Source organism: Typopeltis vanoorti, chromosome 2 (genome assembly GCF_054136105.1).
Source record: "Typopeltis vanoorti isolate ZY-2024b chromosome 2, IOZ_Tvanoo_1.0, whole genome shotgun sequence".
NCBI lineage: Eukaryota > Metazoa > Arthropoda > Arachnida > Uropygi > Thelyphonidae > Typopeltis > Typopeltis vanoorti.
The window spans coordinates 136,723,762-136,744,928 of record NC_143550.1 but is presented as its reverse complement, the minus strand read 5'-3'; the positions used below and the strand labels follow the sequence as shown (position 1 = coordinate 136,744,928).

The 21,167-nt window shown below is 34.3% G+C and overlaps 1 protein-coding gene across 3 annotated transcripts in view; it reads left to right on the top strand.

Annotated features, from left to right (window-relative positions):
• LOC150109453 (uncharacterized) overlaps positions 1 to 21,167 on the top strand; it is a 710,474-nt gene that overhangs the window by 387,177 nt on the left and 302,130 nt on the right. For 2 of the 3 annotated variants that reach the window (XM_090413228.1, XM_090413221.1), the window contains exon 10: positions 13,143 to 15,115. In XM_090413228.1, coding sequence (XP_090269354.1) covers positions 13,143 to 15,115 — 1,973 coding nt within the window. The remainder of the gene's footprint in view (positions 1 to 13,142; positions 15,116 to 21,167) is intronic. The other variant, XM_090413233.1, reaches the window with a different exon arrangement.

Below are 21,167 nucleotides of genomic sequence, written 5' to 3'. Positions count from 1 at the left end.
TTCCCGCTTTTGGCAATGTGCTCAACAAGAAAGGGATCAAATTCATTAATTAACTCTAGACACATCATTACATTTCCATTATGCCCAGAACCAAAAATGTCATCCTTCCCCCTCAAAGCAAGTCCTCTACTGGCCAATGTTTTTACAACTGCAACTACTCATTTTAACACTGCCTTCCAGTACTTAATTTCTTCCGGTTGCTGAGTTATTTGTAAGTCAATTCTCCCTGCAAGATTTGCTCTTTGTTTCAGAGCTATCAGACAGTTCATATGACAAGTTGCTTTCTCGTGATGACTCACTCGTGCTTCTGCATTTTTCCAGTCATTAAATCCACCAACAAAGTGACTATTGTCAGCTCCCCCTCCACCAAAAAGGCAACAAGGCGCACAGAAGATCTTTCTGGTACTAGGAGAGTAAACAAAATCTCTTATTATTATTTTGCCATTAATCAGATTTCTCTCAATGAGTTTCTTAGAAACATGTCTTACTTTGTCAGGATAAGCTCTTTGTGATTTTGAAAGATCAATGTCTAAATTTTGTGGAAACCCGTCAACTGCAATATACTCGCGTGTTATGTCATTTAGAATCCACTTAGCTGGGTCATTACTCACTATCACCTGTGCTGCCAAATTGTTGGGATTTGTTGTAGGCACATCACTTGAAACAGATTCAGTTTCCGTCTCTCCTCAGCCACTTGTTCTTTTTCCAAATCACAATTACTATTAGCAGATACCGACACAAAAAAAACTGTCCAGTTTTCTTGTCTTTGATATTACTTCATTAATTTTCGCTTCCTTTTCTTTTCTCCTCTTCTTATATTCACTACCACTAAGTCACTCTCTACCGTCACTCATGTTTTAAAATTTAAATAATAATTTAAAACATGCAGGAAGTATTGGAATGATTTACACAATTTATAACTTTTTAAAAGCAAAACAATAAAACAGTAATACCTCCACTCTGATGGCAACATGTGACAAGCACACTGAAAACTCTAAAAATAATTTCAGATTTAGCACGTTTTAACTGCAACAAATATATCAGGATACTGAACTAAAGAGTTGAAGGAAATGCAACAATTAACAATCTTAATTTGAATTCGAAATAAATAATAAAGAAGGAAAAGTTGTTACAGTTAGTAAGAATAATACCGACACAAAATTAATTAGCATCAATCCAGGGACAACTCGTGCATAGGCATTACGGAACTGCAGCGCTCCTCATTTTTCTCAATATATAAATATATTTATTAATTTATTTATATTTGCTTATAATATTTATTTTTATCATCAACAATCCTATACAATTCTCTTATTATCGTGATTTTATTTTTAAGTAATTTTGAATTATACTAAACTGTATAATTTTATCGATAATAAACAATATTTTTTCATGTCTAATTTTTTTTTAAAATTTTTACTGTAATTTTGATATTTTATCCAAACACGTATACACTGTACTTACATCATCATCATCATCAAATTCCTGCCATGTACCCTCAAGGGGTGTACAGGATATGACAGTACTACATGAAAAAAATTACAATGTACTGTACTTACATTGTGTATATATATATTTCGAAAGTTGCAGCACCCCTATGATTTCAAGCCACAAGCTGCCAAAGTATCAATCTCTCCCAACCGCGATCCCTATTGTCTTTGTGTCCAGTTACCGAGTATGTGCGGCATATAAGTTACATGTTATAATTACAAAAATGAGAACCTGGAAATTTCTGCTGCCCCTCAAAATATGCCGCTCTAGGCCCAGGCCTATACGGCCTATACCTGAATATGCCACTGGGTGGAGTTATATTAAAAAAAAAATTATATGCAAAACTATATAAATATGATTAATGTCTACCAAACGTAAAAAATGTCATTATCAACCTTTTCAACCTGAATTTGAATCACATGGAAGCATCAATTTTAAGTAAAATTTCAGTTTTGCAGTAATACTGCCTAGCATTCTGAAAGCAGGTATAGAGAGATTAACTTCATTAACCTCTATAGATGATGTAACTGATGTTAGACCAAAACAGCTGCTGTCCTTATAAACACCACTATTAAAAGAAAAGATAAAATAAATAAAATTAGCGTAAAATAGATCTTTAAGAAATTGAAGGCACAATAAAAACATAACCTTATAAAAGCAGATAAAGACATCAGTAGTCAAGAATACCATGGACTGTGAACCAAAATTACCAGTTTCTTAGATCATCCCTCCATCTACTCAGAAATGGACACTGATTCTACTTGTAACAAAACAGATCTTAACAACATGTCCATCTGGTCTGATTTAAAAGAAACAACAGTCTTGTCATCCTCTTAGTCCTAAATTATATGATTTGAAGAAAATTCACAAAGCAATGATTAATTTAGATTAACTATGTTTTTCAAATATCTAGGCTGTAGCATCCCCTAGTTACCATGGATAATTAGCATTTTACTGTAAATAAACAATACACTTAATTTAGTAAGGCAAAAAACATTTTGAGTCAGATAGCAGTTTTAAGATGGCCTTTTCTTAAAATTCTTTTTCACCTAAATTGCAAAGAACACATTTTTTTTTGTGTGTGTTTTGTTGTTCTTTCCTTTACAGCAGGGGCACTACTGTTTTATGTAATCAAGTTACAGGTTAAAAAAAAAGTAGTCCTATGGACTTAAAATACCTACATATTTGTTGTGAGTTCTCTGAGGATAGGATAGGATGTGCTGTGATATTCCAGGTGAAAGTAATATTGTATCATGTGCTTCTTGTGTTGTAACAGTAGCAATTCCATGTTAACCTACATTTGCTATCTTGATAAACAAAATGCAGAGGAATCAAGTAATTTAAATATTTGCCAGCTTGGTGGAAAGGAGTATTCATATACTACCACCCAGATGATTGCAGGTGTGATTTCCCCCACTCTCCAAACTCCAGTAGGTATGAATACTTGTGGATTCTTTAGTGGGAGATGAATTTCATTGCCTCATATGAAGCTATTGTCCTGTTTATTGGATGACTAAAGTGGCTTGGTCTCTAGAGCAGACTTTCTGTATTATATAAAAAATAAATAAAATGAAGATTAAACTCATAGTTATGTGATGCTATTGTACTGTATATTTACAGTCTTTTGTGGCTGAGAGTTGCATTAAAAAATAATAATCATCATTGAATATAAGGAAATTTGATAATAAATATCATCTCTTATAGGATGGTGCCAAAATATTCTGTTTTTAATTTAGACTTTAAATTAAACTTGTAGGTTTGATTAGTTGAGTGGATACCATACCCACTCTCTAACAAATGGGCTGTATGTTCAGATCTCACTATGACTATGGATGTTTGAATTTGTTTAGGTGACAGATGAATTTCTTTACCTGGAGTTGAGACCACTTTTGTGCTTTTGTAGAGGCCAATAGTACCTTGAAAAGTTTCATGTTTGATCTCCACAGCAGGGTTTCCAGGTTATGCAAAAAGAAATGGGTGGGTTATGGTGTTATACTGTATATAATGCCTTAGCCCATCCATGGTATTAACGACTATAGTTTAAAACCTTTTATAGGTGATTTTAATTATTTTTTAAAATTTTTTTATTATTATTATGGCTATTTAGCCTATTTTTAAGCTTTTTTATTTTCTATTCTATGTTAACCTTTTTAAAATTTTTATTTATTTATTGTGTGTGTGTGGCTCCCACCCATGAATGGTTTATAGTACATTTGTATTTAAGGATTTTTTAAAATTTTTATTTTTACTGTTTTATGTTTGTATTTTTATTCATTTTGTACCTAGTCTGGAAACCCTGCTCTACAGACCAAACATGGAACTTTTTCAAGTCACTGCAGGCCTCTAATAAGTGAGACAGTGGTCTCATACTAGGTGATGAAGGCATAATTTGACATTGTAATATAAACTTGCAAGCAGTTATTCATGTTTTTGTCTGCTTTTTAGGTAAATCCTCTTCATATTTTAAATATTCCTTGAATTTTCAAATACAGTTTCTGAACTTAGCATCTGTGGGTATTCTAATTAGCCTTGATGTTAGTTTTATTATTCACCAACATACCTTTGGAAGATACCTCAGGCTGTCTTAAATGCTCTGGATTTATTTAAGATATCCTGCCTGACATCACCAAGCCCTTTGATTTTGTAATTAACTCTGGTTATTTCAGGCATCAAACTATGAGGGGATATGAAAGTAACGCTTCTGTATTTGTATTTTTTTTTCTCAGGAAATTTATTTAATAATGACTTTTGCATGGATTAATCCTCCATCTTTTGAGAGAGAGAGAGAGAGAGAGAGAGAGTTGTCATTTTTCAGCAGTTTCCATAATTTTCTATATACCTGTGCCTTTGCTGAGTGATATGCTGCATGTTGATCCCATTAAAATCTTTACTCCACTTTATAAGCATTTACATATTAATAGTATCCCTGGAGTCTTCAGAGAGAACCAAATAGGTGATAGTCAGAGGGTATCAGATCAAGACTATGGTCAGAATGGGAAAGATCACTCCATCTAGTTGTTGTAGTTGTATCCCTTGGGCACAAAATGGTATTGAGGCTGTAATGGGATCTTGCCTGTGGACTCTTTCAAGAGAGATGCACCATGATCGATTCCACTTCTTCGAAGTGGAGATGCTGCAGAAGTTCAAAAACACAGAATTTGGTCCACCAGACCAGAATGCCTCATGAGGTCCTCCTTTTTCATAACTCTGCCTACAGATGCTATCTTCTAAATTTATCCTTGTGGTAAATTGAGATGCCTGTTCCATCCACTTTCTGTTTGTTCCAGGGGGTCATAATGGTGAACCCGTGTTTCATCACCAGTGACTATACCCGACACAAAGTCTCTCCCTCATGTTTCTAGCAATGGAAAAGTTAGTTCTGCACAGATGACTTTCCAGGCTTCTTTGCATTTATTGCTCAGCATTTTCAGGATTCACCATGCACAAATCTTATAGGTAAGGTCATTAATGATGGTCATCCCTGGTTTTCTGATACAGCTGCATTGCAAAGTTCACAAGTTGTAATGCAGTGATCCTTCTTATCAGTGCAACTCTTGTTTGTCATCACTGCTGATGCTGTCTGCTTCAAGGCTCATCTCTAACCTTGGTTTTACCACTCTTAAGTGCCTGACCCAGCAGCTGTGTTCACATTGGTATCATCTTCTGTATACATTTTTCAGATAGGTAAGAATTTCCATTTTTTCAGCCATCTCCTGATTTAATCACTCTTTGGCTCAGGCAAATATACTTTCTACTAAATTTTTTTAAAATCCTCTTTTTCAGAAAAATGTCACATTTCAGATAATACAAGTGTTAGGATTTAGAATTATGAGCTGGTTATAATTGTTTGCTGCAGTTGCCTTGAAAATCATCAATAATCACAATATCAGCTAAGGATGGCTAAAGCTCTGCCATTTTCTCAAAGTTAGGAATAAAATAGCTACTCTTAGTCTCCTTTTGAGTTATAAAAAGACAGATGATTTTTTATTTATTGCAAAGGAATGTGAAGTTTTATTTTTCCATATTAGCTAATAATTTCATAGCTCATTTTGAGTATTATCTTTTGAATATTAACATTCAGTCTAAGCTTTTAGTGTGTGTGTGATAAAGATTCAACACTGACATTTTTCAGTATGGCATGATTCATTAACAGAACTCCAAGAATTTAACAAAATCAGTATTTTTTATTTTCTTCCATAATTGTATTTCTTCCACATTTTTAATCCAAAAGATTATGCATTAAAAAAAAACTAATGCTTTCATGCATTCGTTTTTTGGAAGAAATTACCCATAATGTACATGCACGTGTGTGCATGCATGCACACACAAACACACCCAGAGGACATTATATTCATTCTCAATATATCACTATCATGTGAAAAAAAATCCAGTGCTGTAGAACGGTATCTATAGAACAAAAATCTTTGTTCTATAGATACCGTGTTACAACCAGAAATAAACATATAAATCATTTTCTATTCAAGTAGAGTTATGTGGGCAAACTTCAAAATGGGAAACAGATAATGAAACTTATTTGTGCCTATGGTCACATGGAAGATTTTCCTAAGGAAGAATTTGAGGAATTTTTGAGTCATTAGAGAAAGCAGTTGACATAGCACATGACAGGTGGTATTGTTGATCTAAACAGCAGAGTAAGAAATGAATCCCACCAGGCATATGAAAAATTTTTGAGAAAATTTGAAAAAAAAGGGGGAGGCAAGGCTAATAATAATAGTAACTACTTACTCAATTTCTGCTCAGGATATGGAGTAATCATTATTAATCATGTTCCAATATAAAGATGTGCAGCAGTTCATGTGGAGAGAAGATACAAGAAAAAAGAAAAACCTCATTAACTATATTGCTGTTGATTGTGATATCTTCATGCTGGTTCAGTATACACAAGTATACTAAAGGATTTGAAATTGGAAGCGATTATCACTTGGTTTTAAGTAGGATAAAATGAATATTCCTTGAGAAAAACAATATGTAAGAATGTTTTAAGAAGAATTACAGCTTGAGAAGCTTTTACAGGTAAATTGTAGACTCAAGTATACAAATATTAATCAGAAAAAAAATAAGAACATTGTGATGGACACAACCAGTTAAAGAAGAAAGTATACCAAAAGTTTCTAGCAAATAAGTCAATCATATATCTTAAAAGAATACAGAGAAAATGTAAGAGGGTGAACTGTCTTGAATTCTCTAACTTGAATAACAGCTGCAACAAATTTGGCATGCCAATCAGTAATAGAAAGACCAAAACTATGAAAATAGGTAGGAACATAGAAAACTTCAACTGCATTCTCAATGGAGAACTTATAGAACAAGTAAAAGATTTCTACTATTTAAATATAGAAAATAGACAACAGAATAAACTAAGCTGGTATAGAGAAATTAGCCAAAATATTAAACTAACAGTATACAGACAGTGTTCAAACTATAACTAAGATGAAAAGCCAAACGGCTATTTTTCTGGCGACCTTAATTAAAATTAAGGGGATAAAAATCCCTTGTTGTTTTTCAGCCAGTAAGCAAAACTCTAAGCTCGAGAACTACGATCTATGAGTTTCTTGCCAAAGAACTATCGGCGAATCAAAGCGTAAGTGACCACTTGGTAGTACAACACCAAGGCAACTCGAAGCAAAGTGAGGAAGCTTGCTCCACCTTTGCTTCGAGTTGCCTTGGTGTTGTACTACCAAGTGGTCACTTACGCTTTGATTCGCCGATAGTTCTTTGGCATGAAACTCATAGATCATAGTTCTCAATCTTAGAGTTTCGCTTACTGGCTGAAAAACAACAAGGGATTTTTATCCCCTTAATTTTAGTGTTCAAACTAGTTTTAAGTGATGGATTGGAGAGTTGGATTAGAAATAAATAAGGTTACCTGCTGTCCGATTGACCTGAACAGTCCTGGATTTGTAATTACGTCCAGGATTGGAAAAAGTCCAGGATATTTAAATTACTGGCGCTACATGTTTAGTGATTAGTAATTCTTCTTGTGCATTTGATGTTTGTGTCTGAAAAGTCTGCTACCTTTTTTCTGAGTTTTTGCATTCCTTACTTTACCTACTCTGGGAAAGAGAAAATGCAGTTTTAATGAAAAGTTGTGAGTATAAGTTTTTAAAATCTTCTTATGACAGTGATCGTGTAAGTTGCACATTGTGAAATGGAGAGTTCTCAGTTGCACCCAAGGGAAGAGGTGATATATATAGAAGATCACATAAAAAGTGCTAAACACAAGAGAGCAGTAAGTGGTGTTTCATCTTTTAATATTGCTGCTTATTTTAAATCGACAGACATTATTGATGACGACCTTAAATGGTGCTGCTAAAGAAGCTGTATTCGCTTATCATTCTGCAATGCATGAAATCAGTTTCAAGACATCAGACTGTACACCTAAGTTAATTAAAAAGTTATTCGAACCAAAAATTTCAGCTGCTGACACAAAAACTGAAGCGATAATTATAAATGTGATATTGGCATTACTTGTTAATGAAATGTTGGATGCTTTAAAAACTTAGTTACGTAACTGTAATAATTGATAGTTCAAATAATAAAGACATAAACTAGTCCCTATAGTGGTTCAGTACTTTACTTTAGATTATGAGATTCAGATAAAGCTCCTACATTTTGAAGATGTACCAGGAGAAACTTCAGACATCTTGTGTGATTATCTTTTGAAAAATGTCAAGAAATGCTCTGTTGATAAAAAGGTGATATGTTACTGTACTGATAACACCAGTACAAATTTTGAAGGAATAAATAGGAGGGGCAAGAAAAATGTATTTAGAAAAACTGAAAGAAGTTTGTCTTGTCCTGTTCTAAGCATTGGCTGCTTGCACATATAGTAAATAATTGTGTTCAGACTGCTACAGATACACTACCTGTGGATATTGAAGTGATAGCAATCAAAATATACAAATATTTTCATGTATACACAGTCAGAACAACCCAACTTAAAGAATTCTGCAAATTTGTAGATATCGAATACAAAACAATTTTGTCTCACAGTAGTTCAGGATTTTTTAGTTTATTGCCTGCAATACAAAGAATTTTAGATATATTTGAGTGTCTAAAGTAATATTTTCTTTCAAGCGAACAGTGCCCAAAGACTTTACAAGATTTTTTTGAAAAATCCAGTAAATGAAGTATATCTTCTGTTTTTGCATGGAACTTTACAATTATTTCAAACTGTAATCAAGCAATAACTGCACAGTTATTACTTGATTACAGTTTGAAATAATTTTGAAATTCTATAACTGCAACGCAGGTGTTAATGAAATATTCTGAATTGGAAAATAAACTTAAAAGAAAGATTTCAACATAAATTTGTGCCATTTTTGGCAAAACAACAGTTAAGTAAGCTAGTATTAAATGGTGAAATTAATCAGGAAGATTTCTATGAAAACATCAGCAAATTTATGAAGTCAGTATAAACTATGTACAGTCCTGGAAGAAGAGTATTGAACAGGCAGAAAAATTTAATTGGATATTTTTAACTTTTGACGTGGATTAGGCTAATTTAGAACAGAGTGCAAATATTGTCAACATGATAGTACATAATTCAGTAAATACAGATGAATTATTTGATGAAAGCTCAATGCTAAACAGAGTTTGGCAAGAATGGAACTCAAAAACTTTAATCATTCAAGTTAAATGGTTGTCTTTAATTGAGATCTTTAAGAATGCTGGCATCAACTTCAAAAATATATTCAAGTTAGTAGAATTTGCTATGTGTTTACGAGGTATATCAGCTCCAATAGAAATGATTTTCTCAACTATTAGCAACATTTGGTCATCAGAAAGAGGCAAATTTCAGGTGTCAACAGTAAAGGAACTTTTAAACGTGAAAGTGAATTCCAAATATTTTTGTAGTGATTTTTATCTACTCTATAATATAAAATGATAAGCCTTTTTTTTTTTTTTTGTAAGTTTTTTGTGTCAAGTTATTTGAAACGTTTTGAAACTCAGGGGCTACCCTGAGTGTCAAGTCTTCAAAATTCGAGTCATCAGAATTCAAGGAGAACTGACCTACCAGTCTGGAACTTGGGGATGTTGGGCGCCGTAGGTATCGGGGGAGGAGACCCTCCCCTAGTAACCATATAAAATCCAACAAAAGTTTTTAAGGAAAATACTATGTAACGAAAAATATACTGGAGTGGAACAGAAACATGAAGCCCAGCCATCCACATCATCTTCACAATAGACCTGCTGCAGAAGGTATGCAGTCTACTTCTTAATATTTGGAGTATTTTGTTAATTGAGTTCCCTGCTCTATGATTTCCTTTCATACCAACTTTTGTTTGTCATGCAAGGGTGTATAACTTATAGGCTGTCGGCTTTCTTAACATTGAAATTAATTTTTCATGAAGTATCCTGGATTATCTTTCCCCAAAATATGGTAACCTAGAAATAAAGCACTTGATCAAATATTAGAGATCACCATTATGATTAGAGTTCTGAGAAAGATTAGGGAATTGACTGGTGGCATCAATGGCAGAATCCTATTAAAAATGAAGAAATTAGGAAGGAACTTGACATTGTTAGCTTTTAAGAATGGGTGAGCAGAGCTAATCTTAGGCGGTTCATTTAACAGAATGGGAAAAGAAAGGTTAGCAAAACAGGTATTTGATGTTAAGATAGGAGGAAAAAAGACTCAGAAGAAAACCAAGATCTAGGTGGATTTTGATTTAGATAGAAGTTCTCTAGAAGACCAAAGTATTAGATAGGACAATATTGGAATTCTGACAGTAGTAAACTAATTTGGAGGAATATTGTTGATTGGAGATTAGTAATGTAAAGTTAATTAGGTAGTACTATCACATGTATCCCTTGAGGATACATATCAGGAAACAGATGATGATAATTTTCCATCTGAACGATTTTAGTGATACATCATTAAGGCAATAAATTAATAACATATATTCATTAATACACAATATTTCATCAATAAAGCAACAAACAAATTGATTTGCTATTTACTGGGTCTCAAATAATCCACTGAAGAGGCGCTTTTTGTGAAATGGAATTATTTGACTTATTGGCAAACAATTACACAGGAAGGTTGGGCCACTTCAAAAATTTTTCATAACCCACTCCGTTGATTTGCTCCCCCCCCCCACAAACACACCAATATTAAGAGCAGTAATGCCAAATCAAATGTTACTTAATCTTTGAATTTAACTGATGTGTTATGACTATTCATTATAGTGGTGGTGGTAGTAGATGCCGTTGGTGTAGTTGCAGTTTGTTGAGACAGAGTTGTAGAGTAGGTGCCCTTCCTCAATGAGTCTTTGGACTTCTTGTGGGTGTCATGTAATAATATTAATAATATACATCATGTTTTATTTTCATGAAAAGGTGTACTAGCATCATGCTATTTCTCCTCCCAGTAATGTTGTGACATCTGCTGAAATGGAATGTTTGTATTTGCCAAACAATTCATGTGCTGGTGTTATAGATTTTTTTTTCTTGTTTTTCATGTGGCATCCATTGAGGTACACTTCCTATTCTGTATAGGATATCTGCCATGTTGTATAGAAAGGAATGCTATTGTAGGAAGTGTTCCATAGGACAGTGCCAGCAAGGGTAAAACAATGGATAAATAGATAGTAAAGCAAGTTGGAAGTGAAAATAAACCAAAAATTTATGCTGATTGACTGCCATTGGTTTTCAGAGATTTTGAGGAAATTGTTGGAATTGCATATGCAGTTCTACACAAACAGTGTCCATGGAAGTATTGGACATTCACAAGAACAATGCAACATTTTTCTTTCAGTTGGAAAGAACCGAGTTGGAATCCCATTTATTATGCCCGAGAGAGACAGCTATAATTGAAGGTGATTTAGCTAGTCTCGCATGAAGATCCATCTGATATGGAGGTGGCAAGGTTTTTCATTTTGCAGAACAGGACATTCAGTGAGACTAACATACTGGCATCATAGTCTTACTTGCTTTGACCATAAATTTAACAAACAAACCGCATTAGATGAACATGATCTGTTATGCAAATAAAGAACTCATTTCCATTACGAACTGTGATTTTTTTTTATCCTGCAAAATAAGCAATCTGAAAATAGAATGTAATTAACAGGTATAGGAAAGTGTTTGAAGAAGAAACTGAGCATTTTTGTGGATTATGGAATGAGTCAGCGAGTGAGAATCATTAATTAATCTGATGCAGTCAAACACAGCTGTTTAGAGAAGTGGTCATCATCAAAACTATGAAGTATGGTTTGCATTTAGCAAAAGATATTAGTAAGAAGTGTACGGACAAAAGAACAAAGCCTTGGGATACTATGGCATCAACGAGGAAAGAAATACAGGAAACCTTGCTTAATGTGATTAATTAATCCATCAATTAATGCATGCTAAGCGAAATTGCGTTAAGCGAATGCAATACACAATAGGAATAATTATAATTCATCCATCAATTAGCGTAATTTTTTTTAAAAAAATTATAAGCTATATTAGAAGATAAAATCATCAAAGTTAATAAAAATCAGTTGCTTAAATTTTTATTTAATGTCTAAACATTCGATTGAGATACTTTTTTTACAAAAAAATGAAGTAAAGATGTTTGAATAGTGCTTGACTTTCATCTTGTCATGCAATTTGCGATAGCTGGCGATCTCTTTATCAAGATTTGGGCGGACTTCGAAGCTTCGTTCCATATCAGCATCATTTTCCTTTTGAAAATTCAAACAAAATTTAGGTGTCTAACTTAAAGCAAAATGAAGGAAAAGTGATTGAGCAAGAGAACAGAGTTTGCACATGCTCTTGCAATGATAGCTTTGAGTCAGCTGTCAAGTGTTGCCGGCCACTGGCTGCTACATTGACAAGTGCCACCACTCGCTGCAGATTGCCGACAAAAAATTCTGCTTAACGTAAAAAGAATTGTGTTAACTGATTAAACACTTGCCTAAAGCAGGCAATAGTATCATTTCACTCAATCGCACTAACTGATTATCATGCATATCAAATTCACATTAAGCGACGTTTTCCTGCACCTCACATAATGAATGACCATGTGATTGGTAGCCTGTTCAGGAAACCTTTGGCTTGACATGATCAGATTCTCTGTTGTAAAAAAAAACAAACAGGTTCTACAGTCCTGACCAAACTGTTTGTCTAGATATGGATGTTGGAACCAAGTTTTCTTTACTTTGCTCTTTAACAGGCTATTTATGCAATGTTTTAATGCTAGGTTTTGGTCTATATTTTTTATATTTGTCATATTATTTTGAGCAATCCAATTTTATTTCTGTGCTGCTTTTATTTTAAAACTAGACATGTTCTTTAATAGCTTTATTTTGCTCTTTCTCTTTAGTCATCTAGAATGAACTGCATATAATATAACTTTCCTTTATAGACTGTGCATATCTATTTTGTTAAGCTACCATATTGTGAGTTTGATAGAAAGTAGTTGGAAGTTGACTGAGAAGTAGGGAGTTTATTAAATTTGACTCTGTTAATTGAATTTTTATAGTATTATGTTAGCTGTTTTTTTTTTTTTTTTTATTTAACAAAATGTGTAGTTTAAATCTCTTCAGCTACTTTTAACTCTTGTTTAAATACTAATGTTGAGAGATCAGCTTATTAGTGTGTAATTTTTCTTTGGTGTTTTGTTTGCTTGCTTACATGTGAAGTCTGACAGCAAGTGTGGCAGAAATAACCAGAGAAAACAAGGAATCCAAGATTTCTCCAACTGTGAATCTGAGTCTTCCTTAAAGAAATGCTCAACATCACTCAGGCGACCAGACATACCGGAGGTTTTACGTGGTCGGTCAGCTATCACGGATAGGGACTTGTCAAGCCATGATGTTAAATTAAGATCTCATAGCACAGTTGATGAACATCCGTCCATATTCATCTTGAATAATGTCCACAGTTCTGGAAATTTACAATCTTCTCATTTATCAGGAAAAAATTCATTTCATTGTAGAAAACTTGATCTTGCCAATTCACCTCCCAGAAATCTAGATCCTACATTTTCATCAAATTTTAAAAATTCTGCTCAAGTTCTGGTTAACAATGGTATTGTAAGACAAAGAAAAGCATCATTTGAAGCATTAAGGCTCAATTTAGAAGACAGAAATAAACTAGAAAATGTAGAAAAATATGGTGCTCAAAGTAACATTTCTAGTGATTCTAGCCAATGTCAGTATAGCAGCAGTATTAGTTCACAATATTTTTCCTGTGATAGTCCTCAGACTGAATGTCATTATGATCACATAACTGATGATGTCTTTTTTACACCTCCTGACCCAATAGAAAAGTCTTCATTGTTATCACCAATTGATTGTGTTAAGGAAAAAACCATATCAGAACCACCTGCAGTTTATACTGTAACTGTCAAAACTACTAGTAGAACTTTTTCTAATCCAACAGACATTGAAAATAAACTAGGTATTTCCTCATATTCTTCTGAATATTCAAATGAAAATAGTCATGATCACATTAATTTTGATGGTAGTGATGCTAAAAATATTAAAGAAAGTAATCTATTAACAGAATTATCAGATAATGGTTTAGATTTTCCTTATACATCTGTAAATGAAAAAATGGAATCTAATCATTTTCTGGATTCATTCTGGCTTAATGGTAAAGAAGAAAAGGAAAAGAGGCGATGGAGTTTGACTGAACCTCAAAAACAATTATTTCCAATTCTTAAAAGGAGGAGTATAGATGAGAGGAGAGAAGAAATTCATGGGATCTTAAAGCCATTTTCTTGCAGTGAAATAGATGATATTAGGAAACCTCATTCTATCTTGAAAAAGAGAGGTATTTCTGAAGAAAGAGAAATAAATAACAAATCTTCAGAATTGCACTCAATTCTTAAAAAACCTTCCCCAGATGGTAGTGATGGAAGAAGCAGCAGCCCTGAAATACATCCTATTCTCAAAAATCGAAATTCTGAAGAGTCTCTTTCTTTTGATCCAAAATCCATATTAAAGAAAAGAAGTAGCATTGAAGAGATTGTTAGTGATAAAATAGAACCCAAACCAATACTGAAGAAAAGGGATAGTTCAGAAGATGATCTTGATGATCAGATTAAGTCAATTTTGAAATTAAAAAGAAAAAGTACAGATGATGATGATCCAGGTGATCAGTCTGTACTTAATCGATCAAAAATGGAGTTATCAGATATAAGTGTTAAGTCAATTTTGAAGAGAACATCTTTAGAAATTGAGGATCCTTCTGTGTTATCTGCTGAGCTTAGTAGCTGTGCTATAGGTAGTGGCTTATCTTCCATTAATAACAGATTTGAAACCAAAAGTTCTTTACTGTCATTGCAGAAGAAGCAAGAACTCCATCATGAGTCTTCATCACCTCCAAGGCATTTCACCATAAAGTCATCTGTTGGCTCCACAGAAAAAGAACAGTCATCAGTGACAAGACTTAAAGAGGAGCAGCCATCATCTGTTTTCCAGTCTGTCTCTGGTCTAAAGACAATTAATGATGCTGTATCATCAGTTTCTGATTTGACACATACTCGATTTTCTAGTCAAACTTTTGCAAGAAACAGTCAAAATTCTACAGAGTCCATTGTTCATGTTCCAGAATGTTCTTTATTCACCAACAAACACCAAACGGAACACATAGCTGGCAGTGCCTCCAGGTGAGAATTTGAACTTGAAATGTCTAGTTTTCTATAAGTAGACTTATTTTGTATAGAGAACTTTTAATTTAAAATTATGTATTATTTTATTTATTAATGTTTATGTAGTTAGGCTGTAAATATTTATTCTTTTAATGTAGTTCATTTTTTTTCTTTGTTAATGAATAAAACATTATCCTTTTTTGACCCTTATAAAAAAAAAAAAAAAAGAAATAGTATTGGGCTATTAGATTTAAATACATTATCTTTAGATTGTCATTGGCTAGATTATTCAGGGTGAAGTTACTTAAAAGAAATCCTTTTTTATTTCTTAATTATTTACAGTGACTCATTTGTCTTTTTTATTTTGAAACAAGTTTCTTTCTTTACATGAACTATTTAAGATGAATTGAATAGGATTGTGTAATTAGAAACATTACCAAACAGAATATACAAAAGTGGGTGATAGTTTGACATAGAAGTTTAGGTACTCAGCAAAAAATTATATGGTAACATAGATTTGTGCCAGCAAAAGATTGATTTTTAGTTATCATTATAAACAGTGATTTATTATTATTACTTCATTTACTCCTAGCTTTTAAATTATTATTGCATTCATTTTTTTTTTTTTTGAATTTTTTTTCCTCTTTTTGCAGGCATTTCCATTTGTCAGCAGTTACCTGTTCTCAGTTTTTCCAATTTTCATCCTATACGCATCTTTTCTCCATAACTCAATAGTCACTTTCCACATACCCTTAGTTTTTCTCTCTTCAGGGATGACCAATTCATAATTTTCAGTGGCCATCATTCTTCTCTCATTTTCTGGGTGTGTCCATACCATTTGAAGCTACCTCCGTACCCCCCTGTACCAGGCTATTCAATTTCCATCCCTATTCAAATATGTAGATTCCTCAGATGATCCATATAGATGGCTCTCATGACTTGTTTCCTTTGGCTGTTGGTGAGTATCCAACTGAAAACATAATTTTTTTTTTTTTAATCTGACTTCCACCCATAAAAGGTTGTAAACCTATAGTACTGCGGGTGTGGATGGGCTAATGATTTTTCTGTTTTCATTAACCTTATATATTTATTGTCCTTTTATTATTATTTTTTAATGCAACAGTCTGACAGAGCACACTGAAATTCATCTCCCACCTAAAATCAATAACAATCACCTATGCTCCTGGTAGGATTCAAACCTGCAGCTTGTCAAATTACACAGTGTGCCCCTTAAGTAATGAGATTGATTTTTTACAGGGCAGCTTTTAAATAAAAGTAACAAACATGTTTATAGTTTTGATCACCACTAGAGTGTGTTGTAATCGCAGGTGCAACTTTCGAGTCGGGTGATACAGCAGTTTTTGTGTGGCAACCGTTGAAGTAAGATAATAAGTGTGTGAGTGGAGCATATCAGAAGTTGCATCATGGAGCAAAGAGCTGTGATAAAATTTTACTGTAAATTAGGAAAAACTGCTACAAAAGTGTATCAAGACCTAAAAAAAAATTTATGCTGATGTCTGCCTGAGCCATGCACAGATGTTTCGTTGGTTTTCAATATTTAAAGAGGGAAGGGAATCCCTGGAGGATGAACCATGCTGTGAACTTTTTTTCCTATACTGCTGAAATTATTCACTGCGAATTTGTTCCTGAGGGAACCACAATGAATGGTCAATATTATTTAGGAATAATGCAACATCTGTATGCTCGCATGTCAGGAAAGAACTGTTCTACAATAACAATTGGTTTCTGTTGCATGACAACATGCTCACATACTACTTGCTGCTTGTGAAGCAATTTCTGGCTTCAAAGTCAATGTGTGTAATTGAACATTCCCCCCCCCCCCCCCATTCACCAAATTTGGCTCCTGCAGACCTTTTCCTCTTCCCAAAGATGAAATGTACCTTGAAAGGGGAGTGCTTCAGCAACATTGAGGAAATCCAACATGGTGTGACCCAGACACTGAAGGAGGTTCCTGTTTGGGACTTCCACTATACCTTCGTACACCTGTACAACAGATGTAAACATTATCAACAAGAATGAAGATGTAAATGTTGTGTAGAGTTGGAGGGAGATTATTTTGAATCTGTGTAATTGGCAATTCCAAATATAGTTCTTTGTTTTGATATAATAATTGTCTCATTACTTAATGGGCACACTGTGTATGCATTCTTTAGATGAACCATACAGGCAGCTCTTGTGGAGAGTGAATATACTAATTGCTTGCATTAGTTGCAAAACTTCATATAGAGGAAGTCGATGTGTCAAGTGTTTTGAACCAGGAAATTACAGCATGCTGCAGATCTTCACCACCACAGTTTGCAAATCACTTGATAGCCAAGCACTCCTTCGGTGGCCTGATGAGATGGAAATTACTCTTGCTTCAAGCAGAATTGTGTGGTAGATAGTCCAGATCCTTTTGATTGCAGTCCCTTTGCTAAAAGTAAGATAGATGTCTAAGATGAAGAGTGAGTCATCTAAATAGCTAAGGCATTATCATACACACCAGTTTCTGTAACATTATGACATTTGCTTTGCAGTTTCACCAGATGCTGATGAAGTACTGCCAATTTGGTGCCATTCGTATGTGAAAGTATTATTATATATGTCTGCATGTGACCATAATTCTAATCATCCAGTCATCTTGCATCTAATGCTGCAGCCATGAAATGACTACGTGATGCCATATCATAGTTATGGAGGAAACAGATGATGTAAACACATATCTCTTTGCCCCAACATCTAAACAAAGTATTTTCAGATGTGATATGTTTTTACCTTATTTTTTAAAATACCTTATTGGGGTGTTGATAAGCCGGTATGAAGACAACAGAGTTAAATGGAATAGCACTTAATGTATTTTATAAGAATTGCAAATGGGTTTCATCCCCTTGGTTATTTAATAGGACTCTCAGAATTTAGTGAAAGGAATGAAGGTTATAATACCATCACTTATAAGTGATGCCAGAATGGAGTCATAAAATTATAGACAGACCAGTATGTTTCATGAAGGACAGTTAAGGTTTTTTCTAAAGTTATTGGGACTACATTTCAGGATTGAATAAATAGGGATAATGAATTTTTATAACCATAGATTCATATCCCTAATATTAGAGAATCATATCATTTGGTATATGGACTTGGTTTTATTCTAAACTTTTATTAATTGCTTCCATATTTATAATATATTACATCTGTTGTAGAGGTTTTAGAGAAAGCAACTGACGCAATGAAAAGTCGGTCCTTGTTGGGGATCTAATTAGCAGAATAGGAAATGATTGTCAGACATACAAAAATATGTTGGGAAAATTTGGAGAAAAGAATAAAGCTAATAATAATGGCAAATACCTGTTGGATTTCTGGTCAGGTCGTGAACTGGTTATTACTAACACAATGTTCCAATATAAAAATGTGCACAAATTCACATGGAGAGAAGAGGCAAGGAATAAGAAAAGTCTCATTGACTCTGTTATTGTTGATAGTAATGTTTCCTCTCTGGTGCAGGATACTAGAGTGTACAGAGGATTCGAAATTGGAAGTGATCACCATTTAAGTCTTGAGCAGGATAAAACTGAATTTCATATTGAAAAGAAGAACGCGTAAGAAAGTTTTAAAGTGAATAAAAGTTGAGCATCTCTCAGGTGTGAACTGTACACTGAAATACACAAACATTATTGAAGAAAAAATGAAAGAGTTTGAGAACAGGAACCAAACATTGGAGATCAGTGGCAAGCCCTGAAGAAATCATTGATTGATTCAGCCAGAGAGGTATGTGGTGAGGTTGTTTACAGAGATAGAAAAATCAGAACTCCATGTGGACACAGGAAGTTAAAGAGGCAGTGAAGGAAAAGAAGAAAGCATATCAAAATTTCCTGGCAAATAAGCCAGGAACTTTTGATATGCTTTTGATATCTGTATTCTCTAAGAAGCTTGTGCTCTTAGAGAATATAGAGACAAATATACGAAAGATGAACACTGTTAAGCTAGCTAAACAAAAGTTTAGTTAGCTTTAAACAGTATTTTGGAAAACTTTGGTAATAACATAGAAAATAAATATCAAGAAGGTGGCAAAATATTCTGGAGGTTGTTGAAAAAGCTCAGAAATGGAGAAAATAGTGCTAGAAGGAATTAGAGATGATAAAAATGACATGAAAACTGGAGAAAAAGATATCCTTGATGTATGGAGTAATTACTTTGAAAAATTTCTAAATGAAATAAGCAGTGGTGACAGCACAGTAGTAAAAAACACTCAACAGACATGCAATCAGGAATACATGTCCATATTTGAACTAGAAAAAGCCATCAAAATCCTGAATGCAGAAAGACAGCGAGAGAAGATGATATTCGACCAGAAATGCTGAAGTATGGAGGAATAAAAGTCTTACAGTGACCGCACTGCATAGTTCAGAAGGCCTGGACAGAGGGATGAATTCCAGATGATTGGAGTAGAGCTCTCGTAGTACCCGTATGTAAAAAGGGAAATAAAACTGAATGCTAGAATTACAGAGATAATTACAGAGATATTTTCCTACTGAGTATTCCTGGTAAGATTTGCAACTATACTTGAGAAATGGTTGAGAAGGATTGTGGAAATTAGTGAAAAACAAGCTGGATTTAGACCAAATAGAGGCTGTAAGGATCAGATTTTCACTTTATGACAAATAGTTGAGAGATAATGGGAATATAACAAAGGTTTAATTCGTGTGTAGAGGCTTAAATGCTGTGAGGACATCATGTTGGAGGCTTAATGGATTTTTTTTACAACACTCAAAAAGAATTAAAATTGAATTTAATACTTCCTATATTTCGTCCTAGTCACTAGGACATCTATGGGGATTACAAAAACAATTAATGTAACATGCACACAAAAACTTACAATACTAAGCCCAACCACGTGGGTGACACTAGAGTCCTATCTAGGTGGAGCGCCCTCTAAGGGCGGTAGTAGGTGGCCTGGAATGTAAGGTGGGACCTCTGGTGATGAGTGTTTCCCAAATCTTCGGAAACTTAATGCAACTGTATTTATTAAGATTTGGTTGGTTTCTGAGAGCTGCTGCTGCTTCTAAGAAAAGTCTCTCTTTCTTGAATTTGCTGTGATTGAGCATGGTGGTTTTCTTCCATGATACTCTGTGAGTGGTGTCCAAAACATGGTCAGCCAAGCCTGAATGGCCATAGTTGTGTTTAACGATGTAAGACTTGTGTTCCTCCAGGCGGATGGATGCTGATCTGCCTGTCTGTCCAAAGTACGCAAGCTTACAGGAACAGGGTACTTTGTAAACTCCAGGCAGCGAGAGAGGAGAGAGCTGATCATTCGTAGAACGGATAAGGGTAGCAAGTTTGCAGTAGGGCTTGTATGCTGTGTGTAGGTTATACTTTTTTAGTATCTTGGCTATTTTTTCCGAAGTGCCACGGATGTAGGGTATGGTGATGGCATTTTTAAAATTTTTTTAGCGAGAAGGATGGGGAATGGGGGAGGAACTGATTATTTTTTTGATGCTGTGTTCGCTGTAGCCATTGGAGAGGAAAGTTCTGTGTATGTGGTTAAGCTCAGTAGTGAGGGCAGTTCCACTGGAACAAAGATTGTGGGCTCTCTTGGTAAGAGTTTTAATGATGCCATATTGTTGCAAGGGGTGGTGGTGGAAGAGTTTGTGAATGTATCTGCCTGTGTGTGTGGGTTTTCTGTATACAGTGAAGGCAAGTGTAACATTAGGCATGCGTGTGACTAAGGTGTCTAGGAAGGGTAAACAATTGTTCTTTTCCTTTTCCATAGTAAACTGGATTCTTGGATGTAGGCTATTCAGATGACTGAGGAAGGAGTCTAACGTGTCTCGGCCATGAGGCCAAATAGAGAACACATCATCTACATATCTTAGCCAGATGGAAGGTTTGAGTGGGGCTGAGTCTATGGCTCATTTTTCGAAATCTTCCATATAGAAATTGGCAAGGGGGGGTGAGAGGGGGGGAACCCATTGCGGTTCCCTCTATCTGCTTGTAGATTTTGTTCTTCCAAGAGAAATACCCAGAGTTGATGACAAAGGAAAAGAGATCTAAGATGTCAGAGGGAAAAACGTTT